Source organism: Trachypithecus francoisi, unplaced genomic scaffold (assembly GCF_009764315.1).
Source record: "Trachypithecus francoisi isolate TF-2019V2 unplaced genomic scaffold, Tfra_2.0 Lachesis_group20, whole genome shotgun sequence".
NCBI classification, from domain to species: domain Eukaryota; kingdom Metazoa; phylum Chordata; class Mammalia; order Primates; family Cercopithecidae; genus Trachypithecus; species Trachypithecus francoisi.
This window is the reverse complement of record NW_022681466.1, coordinates 64,506,148-64,522,304: the sequence shown is the minus strand read 5'-3', so window position 1 is coordinate 64,522,304 and position 16,157 is coordinate 64,506,148. Positions and strand designations below refer to the sequence as shown.

At 47.4% G+C, this 16,157-nt stretch overlaps 1 protein-coding gene across 1 annotated transcript in view; it reads left to right on the top strand.

Annotated features, from left to right (window-relative positions):
• Nucleotides 1-16,157, top strand: part of DNAH2 (dynein axonemal heavy chain 2) — a 122,990-nt gene that overhangs the window by 87,722 nt on the left and 19,111 nt on the right. Inside the window, exons 61-65 of the mRNA XM_033184712.1 lie at nt 2,068-2,278; nt 2,787-2,903; nt 3,095-3,236; nt 5,015-5,184; nt 5,336-5,452. Coding sequence (XP_033040603.1) covers nt 2,068-2,278; nt 2,787-2,903; nt 3,095-3,236; nt 5,015-5,184; nt 5,336-5,452 — 757 coding nt within the window. The remainder of the gene's footprint in view (nt 1-2,067; nt 2,279-2,786; nt 2,904-3,094; nt 3,237-5,014; nt 5,185-5,335; nt 5,453-16,157) is intronic.

Here is a 16,157-nt window from a genome sequence, read left to right as displayed (position 1 = left end):
GTTCCCCTCGCCCCTCTCCACACCCTCTTGGCCCTTATTTTCTGGTATGAAGTTTCTCTGTCTTTTTCTGACCATAATATAACTGGAACATTGCCATACCCAGTCCTTTCCTGTCTGCCTTTAATGTCTTCTAGACTTTCTACCTGTATGAGATAGAAAAAACAAAGCGTTTTCCCTGCTCTTTCACTCAACACAGTACAGGCCCTCAGCATCCGTGGGGGACTGGTTCCAGGACCTCCCACAGATACCAAAATCCACAGATGCTCCAGTCCCTGATATAGAATGGAGTATTTGCGTGTAACTTATGCAGGTTCCTCCCATATACTTTGAATCCTCTCTAGATTACTTACAATACCTAATACAATGTAGATGCTATGTAAATAGTTGTTATACTGTATTGTTTAAGGAATAATGAAAAGAGGGAAAAGTCTGTACATGTTCAGTGCAGATACAACTTTTTTTGAGATTTTTTTTTTTTTTTTTTAGAAGGAGTCTTGCTCTGTTGCCCAGGCTGGAGTGCAGTGGCACAGTCTTGGCTCACTGCAACCTCTGCCTCCTGGGTTCAAGTGATTCTCCTGCCTCAGCCTCCCTAGTAACTGGGATTACAGGCACGCGCCACCATGCCCAGCTAATTTGTTTGTTTGTTTGTTTAGTAGAGACAGGGTTTCACCATGTTGGCCTGGCTGTTCCTGAACTCCTGACCTCAGGTGATCCAGCAGCCTCGGCCTCCCAAAGTGCTGGGATTACAGGCGTGAGCCACCGTGCCCGGACTTTTTTCAAATATTTTTGATCCTCTGTTGGTTGCATCCACGGATGTGGATACGGAAGGCTGGCTGTACTTCACTTCAGACACCAGATGTGGTGGGGATTTTCCCCACCCAAGCAGTTCTCCAGGGGACACCGACTGGGTGTCCTGTAACATAATTCAATTCTGAAACGATCTACCTGGAGTTAGAGTCAGATCACACAGGTGGAGGGCGCAGTCCCAGATCACACAGGTGGAGGGCGCAGTCCCACAAGACACCCTCCGCTTCAGATGCTAACCGAAAGCCCAGTGTTTTACCTGTGTTTCTGCCTGGCCAGTTGTAATTCGAAGGTTCCCACCACCCCCTCATCAGGTTCAGTTAATTTGCTACAGTGGCTCACAGAACTCAGGAAACACTTCACCTACTATTGCTGACTTATTGCAAAGGATATTTTAAAAGATGCAAATAAGGCTGGGTGTGGGGGCTCACGCCTGTAATCCCAGCACTTTGGAAGGCCGTGGTGGGCAGATCACTTGAGGTCAGGAGTTCAAGAACAGCCTGGCCAACATGGTGAAACCCTGTCTACAAAAATACAAAAATTAGCCAGGCATGATGGCAGGTGCCTGTAATCCCAGATACTCGAGAGGCTGAGGTGGGAGAATCATTTGAACCCGGGAGGTGGAGGTTGCAGTGAGCTGAGATCACATCACTGCACTCCAGCCTGGGCAACGGAGTGAGACTCCCTCTCAAAGAAAAGAAAAGAAGCAGTGGCTCATGCCTGTAATCCCAGCATTACAGGCATGTAATTGGGAGGCTGAGGTAGGAGGATCACTTGATGTCAGGAGTTTGAGACCAGCCTGGGCAACATAACAAGACACCATCTCTACAAAAAAAGAGAGAGAGAAGGAAATTGTTGCAATACTGGGCCCACATTCGTTCCCACAGGGAAAAAAACAGGCTGGAGCTGAGGGATGGCTGCCTGCCCTGGGCCAGCCCACCTGCCTTTTCCACAGTGGGGAACAGAGGAAGATTCTCATGTAGGGGAGGTGGTGTGATGGAGACTATTTAACAAGCTGATTCCGGTAATGGTGTGTAGAATAAACCGGAGGAATGAGAGCCTGAAATCAAGAAAAGCCCTCGGGAAGCTGTTGGTGATGACCCAGGCAGGAAATGATAGAATCCCGACCAGGATGGTGGTGGTAGTGTTGGTGGCAACAGAAAGGAAGGTGGACTTGAGACACACGGGGAAGGGGGGTCTTACAGGACACCCCGCTTTCCGGAAGCCCCGCCTCTCCACACCCTGTCCTATTCTCCCCCGCAGGTTGCTGGGAGAAAAACGGCAGGAGCTACAGGACCAAGCCAATAAGCTGCGGACAGGCTTGTTCAAGATCGATGAAACTAGGGAAAAGGTACAAGTGATGTCGTTAGAGCTGGAAGATGCCAAGAAGAAGGTGGCTGAGTTCCAGAAGCAGTGTGAGGAGTACCTGGTCATCATTGTGCAGCAGAAGCGGGAGGCGGACGAGCAGCAGAAGGTCGAGGCCCACGCCCACCCCCTGTGCCTCACTCCCACCAGTGCTGGCTACTGCATCAGGGAACCCATGTTCCCCTTCTTTAATTTTCTTTAGTAACTGGGCGCAGTGGCTCACGCCTGTAATCCCAGCACTTTGGGAGGCCGAGACTGGGATCCCAGGCTGTGGATCACCTGAGGTCAGGAGTTCGAGACCAACTTGGCCAACATAGTGAAACCCCATCTGTACTAAAAATACAAGGATTAGCTGGGCGTGGTGGAGGGCGCCTGTAATCCCAGCTACTTCGGAGGCTGAGGGAGGAGAATCGCTTAAACCCTGGGGGAGGAGGTTGCAGTGAGCTGAGATTGCACCACTGCACTCTAGCCTGAGCGAAAGAGCGAGACTCCATCTCAAAAAAAAAAAAAAAAAAAAATTATTTAGCTTTCTCTTTCATCTTTTCCACCAACACCATCACTCCCACTTTTGCCCAAGGCAAAGACAAAAAAACCCTTGTCCTTTTTTCATTCCCTAGGCCGTAACAGCCAACAGTGAAAAGATTGCAGTTGAGGAAATCAAGTGTCAGGCACTGGCTGACAATGCCCAGAAAGATCTAGAAGAGGCCCTGCCTGCCCTGGAAGAGGCCACGCGGGTACCAGGAGCGGGTGCAAGGATGGGAGCCAGGAGCGCGAGGCCCCGGGGAAGGGAATGGGCCAGCCTTCTTTGTCCTCAAAGACCCTGGGGAAATGGGAAGAAGAGGTGGTACCTCAGCTAAGTTCTGTCTCCATAAGGTCCTGTCTTACCTGCTGAGTTGCTCCCTCACTTTATCCCTTTTTCCCCCAGGCCCTGGAGTCTCTGAACAAGAAGGATATAGGAGAGATCAAGTCTTATGGACGGCCCCCAGCCCAAGTGGAGATAGTGATGCAGGCAGTTATGATTCTTCGAGGCAACGAGCCCACGTGGGCAGAGGCCAAGAGGCAGCTAGGTAAGCTAGAGACCATGAAATAAATGACTTCCGCTCGCCCAGTGTTTGTTGATGTCGGCTGAGCAGCAGACACTCAGAAAGATAGGGATGGATGAGGCACTGCTCTGACCCTCAAGAGCATAGGGCCTAGCAGAAAGGAGAGCATAGAGCCTAGTACAAGGGAGACCGCATGAATGTCAGTTAAGGTTCTTTGGTTGCCGGTTGGGTGTGGTGGCTCATGCCTGTAATCCCAAGCTTTGGGAGGTTAAGGTGGGCAGATCATTTGAGCCCAGGAGTTTGAGACCAGCCTGGGCAACATGACGAAAACCCATCTCTACAAGAAAATACAAAAATTAGCCGGGCATGATGGTGCATGCCTGTAGTCCCAGCTGCTTGGGAGGCTGAGGCAGGAGGATCGTTTAAATGTGCAAGGCAGAAGCTGCAGTGAGCCGTGATTGCGCCATTGTGCTCTAGCCCGGGCGACAGAGCCAGAGCCTGTCTCTAAAAAAAAAAAAAAAAAAGATGATTTAGTTGTTACTGGTATTTTCTGACTTTTTACAAAGTTACCTGTTTCTTTTCAACTAAAAAAAAAAAAAAGAAACTACATTTTTGATCACTTTTAGAATTTAATTATTAAATATGAAATTTTGAAAAAGATTATTTAGTTGTAAGTAACAGAAAACAGCTCATCTTAATACTGACATTCAGCTTACAATGGTTTGACTTAAGATTTTTCGTCTTTACAATGGTACCCATACAATCATTCTGTTTTTCACTTTCAGTACAGTATTCAATACATTACATGAGATACTCAACACTTTGTTATAAAATGGACTTTGTGTTAGATGATTTTGCCCAACTGTAGGCTTAATGTAAGTGCTCCAAGCACGTCTAAGTTAGGCTTGGATAAATTATGATGTTCAGTAGGTTAGATGCATTAAATTCATTTTTGATTTACAGTATTTTCAATGTATGATGGGCTTATCGGGAGCATCTGTATATTAAACAAAATTGTCCTAAAGATAGAAGAATGGGTGGGGCACAGTGGCTCAGGCCTGTAATCCCAGCACTTTGGGAGTCTGAGGCGGGCGGATCACGAGGTCAGGAGATGGAGCCCATCCTGGCTAACACGGTGAAACCCCGTCTCTACTAAAAAATACAGAAAAATTAGCCGGGCGTGGTGGCGGGCGCCTGTAGTCCCAGCTACTCGGGAGGCTGAGGCAGGAGAATGGCGTCAACCAGGGAGACGGAGCTTGCAGTGAGCCGAAATCGCGCCCCTGCACTCCAGCCTAGGCGACAGAGTGAGACTCCATCTCAAGAAAAAAAAAAAAAAGATAGAAGAATGTATTGCTGCATCCAAGGGCAGGAATGCCCTCAGACCCCCAGAGGGGAACAAGAATCAGAAAATGGGAACCAGGACTCTGTTCCATTCTTGTGGTTTACTCTGCTCTGGGTTCCCGTAGTAGAATACGGCCTGCCAGTCTCGGTTTGGTGATCCCTGCCCTAGAAGAAAGTGCAAAGCAGAGAGAAAAAAAAGTGAAGTGTAGGGTGGCTTGGCTGAGTGTTCAAGGTAAGTGGTGAGAGAGGAGCTGGGAAGATTGTCGAGGACCTTGGGGGCTGAGAGGTGCCTAGAGACAGAGTCAAGTCAGAGGGAGGAACTAGGGGCCAGGTCAGATAGTTTGGCCTTAGGAACTGAGCCCAGGAAAAATGTGGCTAAGCGTGAGTAGTGGAGGTGAAACTGTTGGACAAGGAGGATGGCATTAGGCCTCTGGCTAAGGCCCCTAATCTTCATCCCACAGGGGAACAGAACTTCATCAAGTCACTGATCAACTTTGATAAAGACAATATCTCAGATAAGGTTCTGAAGAAGATCGGGGCCTACTGCGCCCAGCCTGACTTCCAGCCTGATATCATCGGCCGTGTCTCCCTGGCTGCGAAGTCCCTCTGCATGTGGGTGCGGGCCATGGAGGTAAGGGCGTCTGGGCCGGGGCGGGGCGGTAAGGAGGGCAGGCCTGAGAGATGGGTGGATGCACAGACCCAGGTGGAAGGAGGGGATGTCTGGAGGTGAGGGGGTTGGTGGGTTGGTGGGCGACCCCCACAGCCTGACTGTCTCCCCGAAGCTGTACGGGCGGCTGTATCGGGTGGTGGAGCCCAAGCGGACCCGGATGAACGCTGCCTTGGCTCAGCTTCGGGAGAAGCAAGCCGCGCTTGCTGAGGCCCAGGAGAAGCTGCGGGAGGTGAGCCGATCGCCTGTCTTTTCCACGGAGGTCCCTCTCCCTGAGTTCTGGATTGCTTCATTAAGCATTTGTTTTTTCCCATCTAATTCTACCCCCCTTCCCCATGTCCTATGCCACTCCAGTCCTGTCTCCTTCCCACTCTGTGCCCTGTTTAGACTGGGCTGCCTCTGGCTCAGAAAGCTAAGTTGATTGCAGAGGGCTATAAAGGCTCAGAGGCACTGTGACCCAGGAGCCCTTCCAAAGATTGGCTTGGGAGCTGGCGATCTCTGTCATACCCTTCGGAGTTGAGGCCTGAGATATTAACTGATGAAATCTGTGTGGCAAATTGGTCTTTGCCAGGGGGATGGGTCAAGAGTGTCTGCGTCGCTTCTGTGGCCCAAGAACAATGTGAGAGTGTCTGTGCATGTGTCGTGTGGGGACAGGCTCTCCCAGAGGCCAAGTGGGTTAGTTACCGTGAGAAGTCTGGGCAACCCAGGTGATCTCCTGCAAGATGCATGCATGAGGCTGGGTGCGGCGGCTCACGCCTGTAATCCCAGCACTTTGGGAGGCCAAGGTGGGTGGATCACCTGAGGTCACGAGTTCAAGACCAGCCTGGCCAACATGGTAAAACCTCATCTCTACTAAAAATGCAAAATTTAGCTGGTCATGGTGGCAGGCGCCTGCAATCCCAGCTACTTGGGAGGCTGAGGCACGAGAATCACTTGAACCCGGGAGGTGGAGGTTGCAGTGAGCCGAGATCACACCACTGCACTCCAGCCTGGCGAGAGAGTGAGACAGTCTCAAAATGAAAGAAAGAAAGAAAGAGAGAGAAAGAAAGAAAGAAGAAAGAAAGAAAGAAGAAAGAAAGAAAGAAAGAAAGGAAAGAAAGAAAGAAAAGAAAGAAAGAAAGATACATGCATGAGTAACTCCTGAACCAGGCAGAATGGGCAAGTGCCATTATCAAAAGAATTCAAAATTCTTCGAGTTTATCATTTGATTTTTTACATGATTGATTTAATAATACTACACTATCCCCAAGGTAATACAGTTACATGGTTTCAAGTGTGAAAGGTACAAAGAAGTATCCAATAAGAAGTCTCCCCCCGCCCACCTTCTGTTCTCTAGCCACCAGCTTTCCTCTCTGAAAGCAGCCAATATTACTGTCACCCAGGCTGGAGTGCAGTGGTGCAATCTCAGCTCACTGCAACCTCTGCCTCCTGGGTTCAGGCGATTCTCCTGCCTCAGCTTCCCGAGTAGCTGGGATTACAGGTGCCCGCCACCACGCCCGGCTGATTTTTGTATTTTTAGTAGAGACAGGGTTTTGCCACGTTGGCCAGGCGGGTCTCGAACTCCTGACCTCAGGTAATCTGCCAGCCTCAGCCTCTCAAAGTGCTGGAATTACAGGCTTGAGCCGCCGCGCCCGGCCGGAACCTTACTATCTTATTTACCTGTGAGTCAAAGATTGTTCCTTATCAGTATATAAAGAGTCTCTGCCTTCTTTTTACCACTGCATGATATTCCAATAGGTAGCTACAGGGACACCATCATTTATTTAACTGTTACCCTTTTGAGACACCCACTGTTTCCAGTCTTTTGATCTTCGCTTTCCCTGTAACTTTGTTGGTGCTATCTTTATATAGAAATTTAAAATATTTATATAATTGAAACTGGCCATATAATTTCAAACTGTTTTACCTAAAACCAACTTTGAAAAATGTCCAGGTTCGGCCGGGCGCGGTGGCTCAAGCCTGTAATCCCAGCACTTTGGGAGGCCGAGACGGGCGGATCACGAGGTCAGGAGATCGAGACCATCCTGGCTAATACGGTGAAACCCCGTCTCTACTAAAAAATACAAAAAACTAGCCGGGCGACGAGGCGGGCACCTGTAGTCCAGCTACTCGGGAGGCTGAGACAGGAGAATGGCGTGAACCCGGGAGGCGGAGCTTGCGGTGAGCTGAGATCCGGCCACTGCACTCCAGCCTGGGTGGCAGAGCAAGACTCCGTCTCAAAAAAAAAGAAAAAAAAAAAAGAAAAATGTCCAGGTTCGACCTCCACAGATCAGATGAGGAGCCTGAGGCTAGTGACATCAAGGGCTCACTGGCTCGTCACCGACAGAGCTGGGCTAGATCCCGGGTTTCCTGACTTCATGCCACTCTGCCCACGGCTCATCCCCGTTTTTTCCTGCTGTGGGCAACTTTACTATCAAAAGTTAAGCTGCCCGTGAGGCCTCTTTGGTGCGGGGAACTCACCCAGGTCGGGTGAACGGGCTTCTCTCTGCACCTGCTCCTCCACGGTTCCATTCCTGCTACCACTGCCACCTTCCAACCTCTCACAAAACTGTACTCTTTTACTCTCTTTTCCCAAGCGCGAAGAATCACAGGTCTGGCAATCCACTTGGAAAGGTTTTTCACCTACATGACTCATATCCTGGGCTAAATAATTAGGGGTGGTTCCTTACATACATGAAATATGGGACATCTGGGGTGCACTGCCAACAATGCCATTCATTAAACAAGCATTTATAGCACACCCAGTGTTAGGTCTTCTGGTGGAGGGTCCACACCCACACTTGAGAACCCCCAAATGATAAGAGAAAGCAGATAGGGAACAAATGTTTCTCCTTTTTTATGGACAAAGCCTGTGAAATGTACAAGCCAAATGCACCTTAAAAGAAGAAAGAAGAAAGAAGAAGAAAGAAGAAGAAGAAAGAAGAAAAGAAGAAGAAGAAAAAGAAGAAGAAGAAGAAGAGGAAGAAGAGGAAGAAGAAGAAGAAGAAGAAGGAGGAGGAGGAGGAGGAGGAGGAGGAGGAGGAGGAGGAGGAGGAGAAGGAAGAAGAAGCATTTATGTATTTATTTTTAGAGATGGGGTCTTGCTATATTACCCAGGCTGGTCTTGGTCTTGAACTCCCATCTCAGTCTCACAAGTTGCTGGGATTACAGGTGTGAGCCACCATGCCCCCAAATGTACCTTCCCTTCCTTCTTTCTTTTCCTTCCCTCTTTTCCTTCCCTTCCTTCCTTCCTTCCTTTTCTTCTTTCTTTCTTTCTTCTTTCTCTCTTCTTTTTTTCTTTTTTTTTTTTTTTGAGACAGAGTCTCGCTCTGTCGCCCAGGCTGGAGTGCAGTGGCTGGATCTCAGCTCACCACAAGCTCCGCCTCCTGGGTTTACGCCATTCTCCTGCCTCAGCCTCCCGAGTAGCTGGGACTACAGGTGCCCGCCACCTCGTCCAGCTAGTTTTTTGTATTTTTTAGTAGAGACGGGGTTTCACCATGTTAGCCAGGATGGTCTTGATCTCCTGACCTCGTGATCCGCCCGTCTCGGCCTCCCAAAGTGCTGGGATTACAGGCTCTTTTTTTGTTTTTTGAGACAGGATCTCACTCTGTCACCCAGACTAGAGTGCAGTGGTGCAATCACGACTCACTGCAGCCTCAACTTCCTGGGCTCTGGTGATCCTCCCACCCAAGCCTCCCGAGTAGTTGGGCCTACAGGCACACTCCACCATTCCTGGTTAATTTTTTGTATTTTTTGTAGAGACAGGGTTTCACCATGTTGCCCAGTCTGGTCTTGAACTCCTGGGCTCAAGTAATCCTCCTGCCTTGGCCTCCCAAGTTGCTAGGATTACAAGGGTAAGCCACCCCACCTGGCCCAAATATACCCTTTTTGTTTTGTTTTGTTTTTGAGACCTTGTCTCGCTCTGTCACCCAGGCTGGAGTGCAGTGGCGCGATCCTGGCTCGCTGTAACTTCTGACTCCCAGATTCAAGTGACTCTCCTTCCTCAGCCTCCCGAGTAGCTGGGATTACAGGTGTCTGCCACCACGCCCGGCTAATTTTTGTATTTTTAATAGAGATGGGGTTTCAGCAGGTTGGCCAGGCTGGTCTTGAACTTCTGACCTCATCTGATCTGCCCACCTCAGCCTCCCAAAGTGCTGAGATTACAGGTGTGAGCCACCACGCCCACCCCTAAACGTACCTTTTAATAGAACTTCACAACTAAGCACTGTGCTGATACCTGGGCCCTGCCCCAGGTCAATTAAGTAAGAATCCCTGGCAGAGCCTAAGGATCAGCATTTTAAAAGCTTTCCTGTCGGAGCCTACCAGAGGTGGGAACGCTTATGCATAGTACTGAGGCTCAGATCTGAAAAGAGGCTCAGAGCCCAATTATGTTGCAGATCAGAAAAAAATTTTGACTACATAGCTTTAGCCATTACTCACTTGTCAGCTAGTTCTGATATACAACAAGGGTTACAAACCAGTGGCGTAGATAGGGCCCCAGAAGGCTTTGAAATGGGTCAGAACAGAATCTTAATATATTTCAAGGCAACTGTATCCCCAAGTCTGAATATTCCCATTTTTTCCTATTTTGCATTCCAAATTATGTCTTAATCTACTTCAGGGCAACTGTATCCCCAAGGTAGAACATTCACATTTTTTTTCCTATTTTGCATTCCAAATTATGCCTAGTCACATTGTCCAACATAACATATCAGAGGCCATGCAGTTCAATTAAATGACAGCATTAAAACATTCCAATAATAACCATACACAGAAATTCCACAAATTTGAATATAACTCCCAGGGAGAAATTAAATTTCAAAGATTAAATAAATCCCTTGGTAAACTAAAGTCCAAAGAAATGGAAATTCGAAATCAATTAATCTTGCTTTTGTGAGTTAAAAATCTAGAATTCAACCTTCTGAAGTTAAAGTCCCCAAATCATCCCCCCCAACTTCCTGTTCTGCTCAGTCTCAGCTGAGGGGTTATCTCAGTTCATTTGGGCTCCTGTAGCAAAATACTGGGTAATTTATAAATAACAGACATTGATATCTTACAGTTCCGAAGGCTGGAAAGTCTAAAATCAAGGTGCAAGTACATTCGGTGTCTGGTAGGGCCAGTTCCTCATAGATGATGCTTATGTGTGTCTTCACGTAACAGAAGGGACAAACAAGCTCTCTTGGGCTTCTTTTACTAGGGCACTAATCCCATTCCTGAGGGCCCCACCCCCATGACCTAATCACCTCCCAGATGCCCCACCTCCCAACACCGCTGCACTGGGGATTAAGTTCGAAAATGAATTTGAGGCCGGGCGCGGTGGCTCAAGCCTGTAATCCCAGCACTTTGGGAGCCCGAGACGAGTGGATCATGAGGTCAGGAGATTGAGACCATCCTGGCTAACACGGTGAAACCCTGTCTCTACTAAAAAAATACAAAAAATTAGCCGGGCGAGGTGGTGGGTGCCTGTAGTCCCAGCTGCTTGGGAGGCTGAGGCAGGAGAATGGCGTGAACCCGGGAGGTGGAGCTCACAGTGAGCAGAGATCCGGCCACTGCACTCCAGCCTGGGCGACAGAGCGAGACTCCGTCTCAAAAAAAAAAAAAAAAAAGAAAATGAATTTGAGTGAGACGTGAACATTCGGACTGTAGCGGGGTGGGGGTTCTCTGGGTAGATCAGTTTTCTTAAGCTGGGCTGTCTCCCCCTGGAAAAGGATGTTGTTCCTCAGGACCTCAGAGGCTGTATTAGTTCAGAATGAAGTCTCTCATGAGCATTATTTGAGATTAAAATAGAATTCAAAGGTCTTAATAAGGCATGCACAGCTTGCAGATAAAATTATGTTGCCAAAATTCTGGTTATTACTGTTGCCAGAGACCACAGAAGAAACCCAATAGCATTTGAGGCAATTAGGATACATGGAGAAAATCTTGGTTTTTAGCTCCACCAAAATGTCAGTTATCTGGAACTATAACTTGTGCACTTAAATTTAACTAGGAGAAATCTTTAGCAATAGATTAATATAAGAGATACAATCCAACCATCAAGCATTTACTGGATCGGGTTATAAATCCACATATGTATACCTTCTTCTCTTAGGGGGTTGATCGTGGTAAAATACATATAAAATATGTCATTATAACCATTTTAAAGTGCACAATTCAGGCTGGACTTGGTGGCTCATGCCTGTAATCCTAGCTCTTTGGGAGGCAGGGGCCGGGGGATTGCTTGAGCCTAGAAGTTCAAGATCAGCCTGGGCAACATAGAGAGACTTTGTCTCCACAAAATATAAAAAAATTAGCCGGACACAGTGGCGCACACCTGTAGTTCCAGCTACTTGGAAGAAGGCTGAGGTGGGAGGATCACTTGAGCCCAGAAGGTTGAGAGTGCAGTGAGCTATGATTATGCCACTGTCCTCCAGCCTGGGCAACAGAGCAAAATCCTGCCTCAAAAAATAAAGATAAAAATAAAGCCAGGTGCGGTGGCTCACGCCTGGAATCCTAGCACTTTGGGAGGCTGAGGCAGGCAGATCACTCAAGGTCAGGAGTTTGAGATCAGCCTGGCCAACATGGTGAAACCCTGTCTCTACTTAAAAAAAAAAAAAAAAAAATTGCTGGGCGTGGTGGCAGGCACCTGTAATCCTAGCTACTTGGGAGGCTGAGGCAGGAGAATCGCTTGAACCGGGAGACGGAGGCTACAGTGAGCTGAGATTGCGCCATTGCACTCCAGCCTGGGTGACAAGAGTGAGATTCTGTCAAAAAAAAAAAAAAGAAAGAAAGAAAGAAATAGCCTAAAATGATACACCAGGCAGCAGCACTATAGACTATGCTTGTATATGTATAGAATACCTCTGGAAGGAGAGTCAAGAAACAGGTAACACTGGCTGCCTCTAAAGAAGGAACCTGGCTGAGTGGGGAACAGGGTTAGAAGGAAGACTTTTCAGACCCTCACGCCCTTGGGCCTTTTGAATTTTTGATAGCTATTCAAAAATTCACAAAGTAAACAAAATTTAAAGGAACAAGAAATAACAGTGTGAAGATGTGCTTATGCCTGTACATGAATAACTTTTTTTTCTTTTGTAGTTTTTTTTTTTTTTTTGCGAGGGGTAGAGACAGGGTCTTGCAGTGCTGCCAGGGGTCTCAAACTCCTGGCCTCAAGCAGTCCTCCCGCCCCTGTCTCCCAGAGTGCTGGGATTACAGGCGTGAGCCGCCATGCCCGGCCTTGTACACGGATATTTATTACAGCATTGTTAATAGCAGAATGTTGGAAAAACACAAATGTGTATCCGTAGGAGACTTGTTACATAAATCATAGTTCAATCTCACACAAGAGTATTTTGCAGCTGCTAAAAACAATGAGGCAGCTCACAAGAACTGATTTGGAAACAAGCAAAAAAAATAGTAAAGTACAAACAGTGTTATAGCACATAACCACTGATTAAAAATTTGTTTATTCAGGGCGGGCACAGTGGCTCATGCCTGTAATTCCAGCACTTTGGGAAGTTGATGCGGGTGGATCACTGGAGGTCAGGAGTTTGAGACCAGCCTGGCCAACTTGTTAAAACCCTGTCTCTACTAAAAATACAAAAATTAGCTGGGCATGGTGGCGCACACCTGTAATCCCAGCTACTTGGAAGGCTGAGGCAGGAGAATAGCTTGAACCTGGGAGGTGGAGGTTGCAGTGAGCCAAGATGGTGCCACTGCACTCCAACCTGGGCGAGAGTGGGAGACTCTGTCTTTAAAAAAAATATATATATATATATATATATATTCAAAAAAATATGTGAGTGCTGGGCATTATTTTATGTCTAAGGATTCAGTGGTGAACAAGTCCCTGCCTTCACTGTGCTTATGTTTTCTTTATAAACAATTCTGTACATGGACTATTCTAGAAAACTACACGGGAAACTAGGGCAGGGTCTGGAACCAGGCTCAGGAATGGCAGGAAGACTTCCCCTTCACCATATGCACTTTTGTTCCTTTTGGATTTTGATTTATGTAAATAGATTCACTATTCAAAAAAAAAATCACAGGTAGTAAAAATTATTTTCTGAGATATGACCGAGATTTTATTAGGTGTAATAATAGTGTTGTAGTTATGCAGAAAAATGTCCTTATTATTATGCTTTTAGAAATGTGTTATGAAGTATTTAGGCTTGAGATTTCATGAGTTTTAAATTTACTTTAAGATACTTTGGCAAAAAACAAGTAGATGAAATATATATAGCAAAACGCTAACTGTGAAATCTAGCTGATGGGTGTTTCTAGGTTTAAAACTTTTCATAATAATTTTTAAAAATTTAAAGCTCCAAAGAGATGAGCATACTTTAAAAATAGAGGCATACGCATATTTTTCAGAGATATGGAAGTAACAACCAGCATAAATAAAAAGAAAAGTGGTTAAAAAGTAGTTTGCCATGGTTGGGCACAGTGGCTCACGCCTGTAATCCCAGTACTTTGGGAGGCCGAGGCCAGAGGATCACCTGAGGTCAGGAGTTTGAGACCAGCCTGGCCAACATGGTGAACCCCACCTCTACTAGAAACACAAAAATTGGCCAGGTGCGGTGGTATGCACCTGTAATCCCAGCTACTCAGGAGGCTGAGGCAGGAGAATTGCTTGAACTCAGGAGGCAGAGGTTGCAGTGAGCCGAGATTGTGCCATTGCACTCTGGCCTAGGTGACAAGAACGAGACTCTGTCTCAAAACAAACAAACAAACAAAGTAGTTTGCCTCAGAGGAAGAAGTCTGGCTGTGGGAAAGATGGTCTAGATGCTACTTTTCCTGTAACCTCTTTTACGTCATTTAGGTTTTAACCTCGTGCATGTATTTCTCTTCTTTTTTTTTTTTTTGAGGAAAAAAAAAAAAGAGAGAGATTGGCCAGGCTGGTCTCGAACTCCTGACCTCGTGATCTGCCTGCCTCGGCCTCCCAAAGTGCTGGGATTACAGCCATGAGCCACCAGACCCGGCCACATGTATTTCTTGTATAAGAAATAAACAATGACAATACTAGCACTGCACATAAAATAAATGATGAAACAGAACTGTCTATAAAAAAAAAAAACTGTCTATAAAAAAAAAAACTGTTGACGAGTTGATGGGTGCAGCACACCAACATGGCACAAGTATACATATGTAACAAACCTGCACGTTGTGCACATGTACTCTAGAACTTAAAGTATAATAATAGGCCGGGCGCGGTGGCTCAAGCCTGTAATCCCAGCATTTTGGGAGGCCGAGACGGGCGGATCACGAGGTCAGGAGATCGAGACCATCCTGGCTAACACGGTGAAACCCCCATCTCTACTTAAAAAAAAAATACAAAAAAACTAGCCGGGCGAGGTGGCGGGCGCCTGTAGTCCCAGCTACTCGGGAGGCTGAGGCAGGAGAATGGCGTGAACCCAGGAGGCGGAGCTTGCAGTGAGCTGAGATCCGGCCACTGCACTCCAGCCTGGGCGACAGAGCAAGACTCCGTCTCAAAAAAAAAAAAAAAAAAGAACTTAAAGTATAATAAAAAAAAAACTGTCTATAAAAAAATAAGAGAAACGAACAAAACAAAATGAAAAGAACTATCGAGCAGCCTGGATACCTCCCTATTGACAAATCTCCACGGGAAGTGAAATTACAATCAGAATGTTGGTGATGAGGGCAGGCCCGGCTGGATCACATGATGCTGGTGACTGGCAGGTGTTGGAGCAAAGACCCCTGAAGCATCGGCTGGCTCAGGGTTAGACCCGACACCCACGTGTGGGGTTGGGGCGCAACCTCCGCTGGCTTGTGAGGCCCCAGCAAATGTTCCTCTGAGTGGCCAGATGACCACGTGCCTCCTGAGTGATACCTTCTTTCTTTAGGTGTTAATGGTGTCTATCAGGTCACTACCAAGGCTGAACCTATAAGCCATTGTGTCCTTGGAAGGTGACACTTTATTTTTACTTGTTTTTATTTTATCGGGCAGCCCCCAGAATCACAGCAGATTCAGAGACTCCCTGGAAGGTGACACTTTGAATCTCCACCTTTTTTTTTTCTTGAGATGGAGTCTTACTCTGTCACCAGGCTGGAGTGTAGTGGCGCAATCTCGGCTCACCACAACCTCCGCCTCCTGGGTTCAAGCGATTCTTCTGCCTCAGCCTCCCGAGTAGCCGGGACTACGGGCGCCCGCCACCATGCCTGGCTAATTTTTGTATTTTTTTTTTTTTTTTTTTTGAGACGGAGTCTCGCTCTGTTGCTCAGGCTGGAGTGCAGTGGCCGGATCTCAGCTCACTGCAAGCTCCGCCTCCCGGGTTTACGCCATTCTCCTGTCTCAGCCTCCCAAGTAGCTGGGACTACAGGCACCCGCCACCTCGCCCGGCTAGTTTTTTGTATTTTTTAGTAGAGACGGGGTTTCACCGTGTTCACCAGGATAGTCTCGATCTCCTGACCTCGTGATCCACCCGTCTTGGCCTCCCAAAGTGCTGGGATTACAGGCGTGAGCCACCGCGCCCGGCCTAATTTTTGTATTTTTAATAGAGACAGGGTTTCACCATAGTGGTCAGGGTGGTCTCGAACTCCGGACTTCGTGATCTGCCTGCCTTGGCCTCCCAAAGTGCTGGGATTACAGGCGTGAGCCATCGCACCTGGCCCTCCACGTTGTTTTAAAGAATATTTTTTGGAGAGTGATCTCTCCCATTTCCAAGTGCTTGGGCCAGGTAAGGCTTGCTTGCTGTGTGCCTCACACCATGCCACAGCCCTCATCACCCTTACCCACAGCAACCCTGGCGAGGCTCCGAAAGGTTGAAACTTACCAGAATCACTCAGTTAAAGCAGAGCTACTTCTACTTTGTAGTAGTGGAACTATTTCCACGATTGTGGGCTGCCTTTCCCAGTGAGGTGGCAGCAGGAAAGGGAACATGTATCATGTAAATGCTATGTGTAACCCCCCACCCCATATTCCTCATGATGAAGAGGACAGTGATACAGTCTGTATCCAGGCA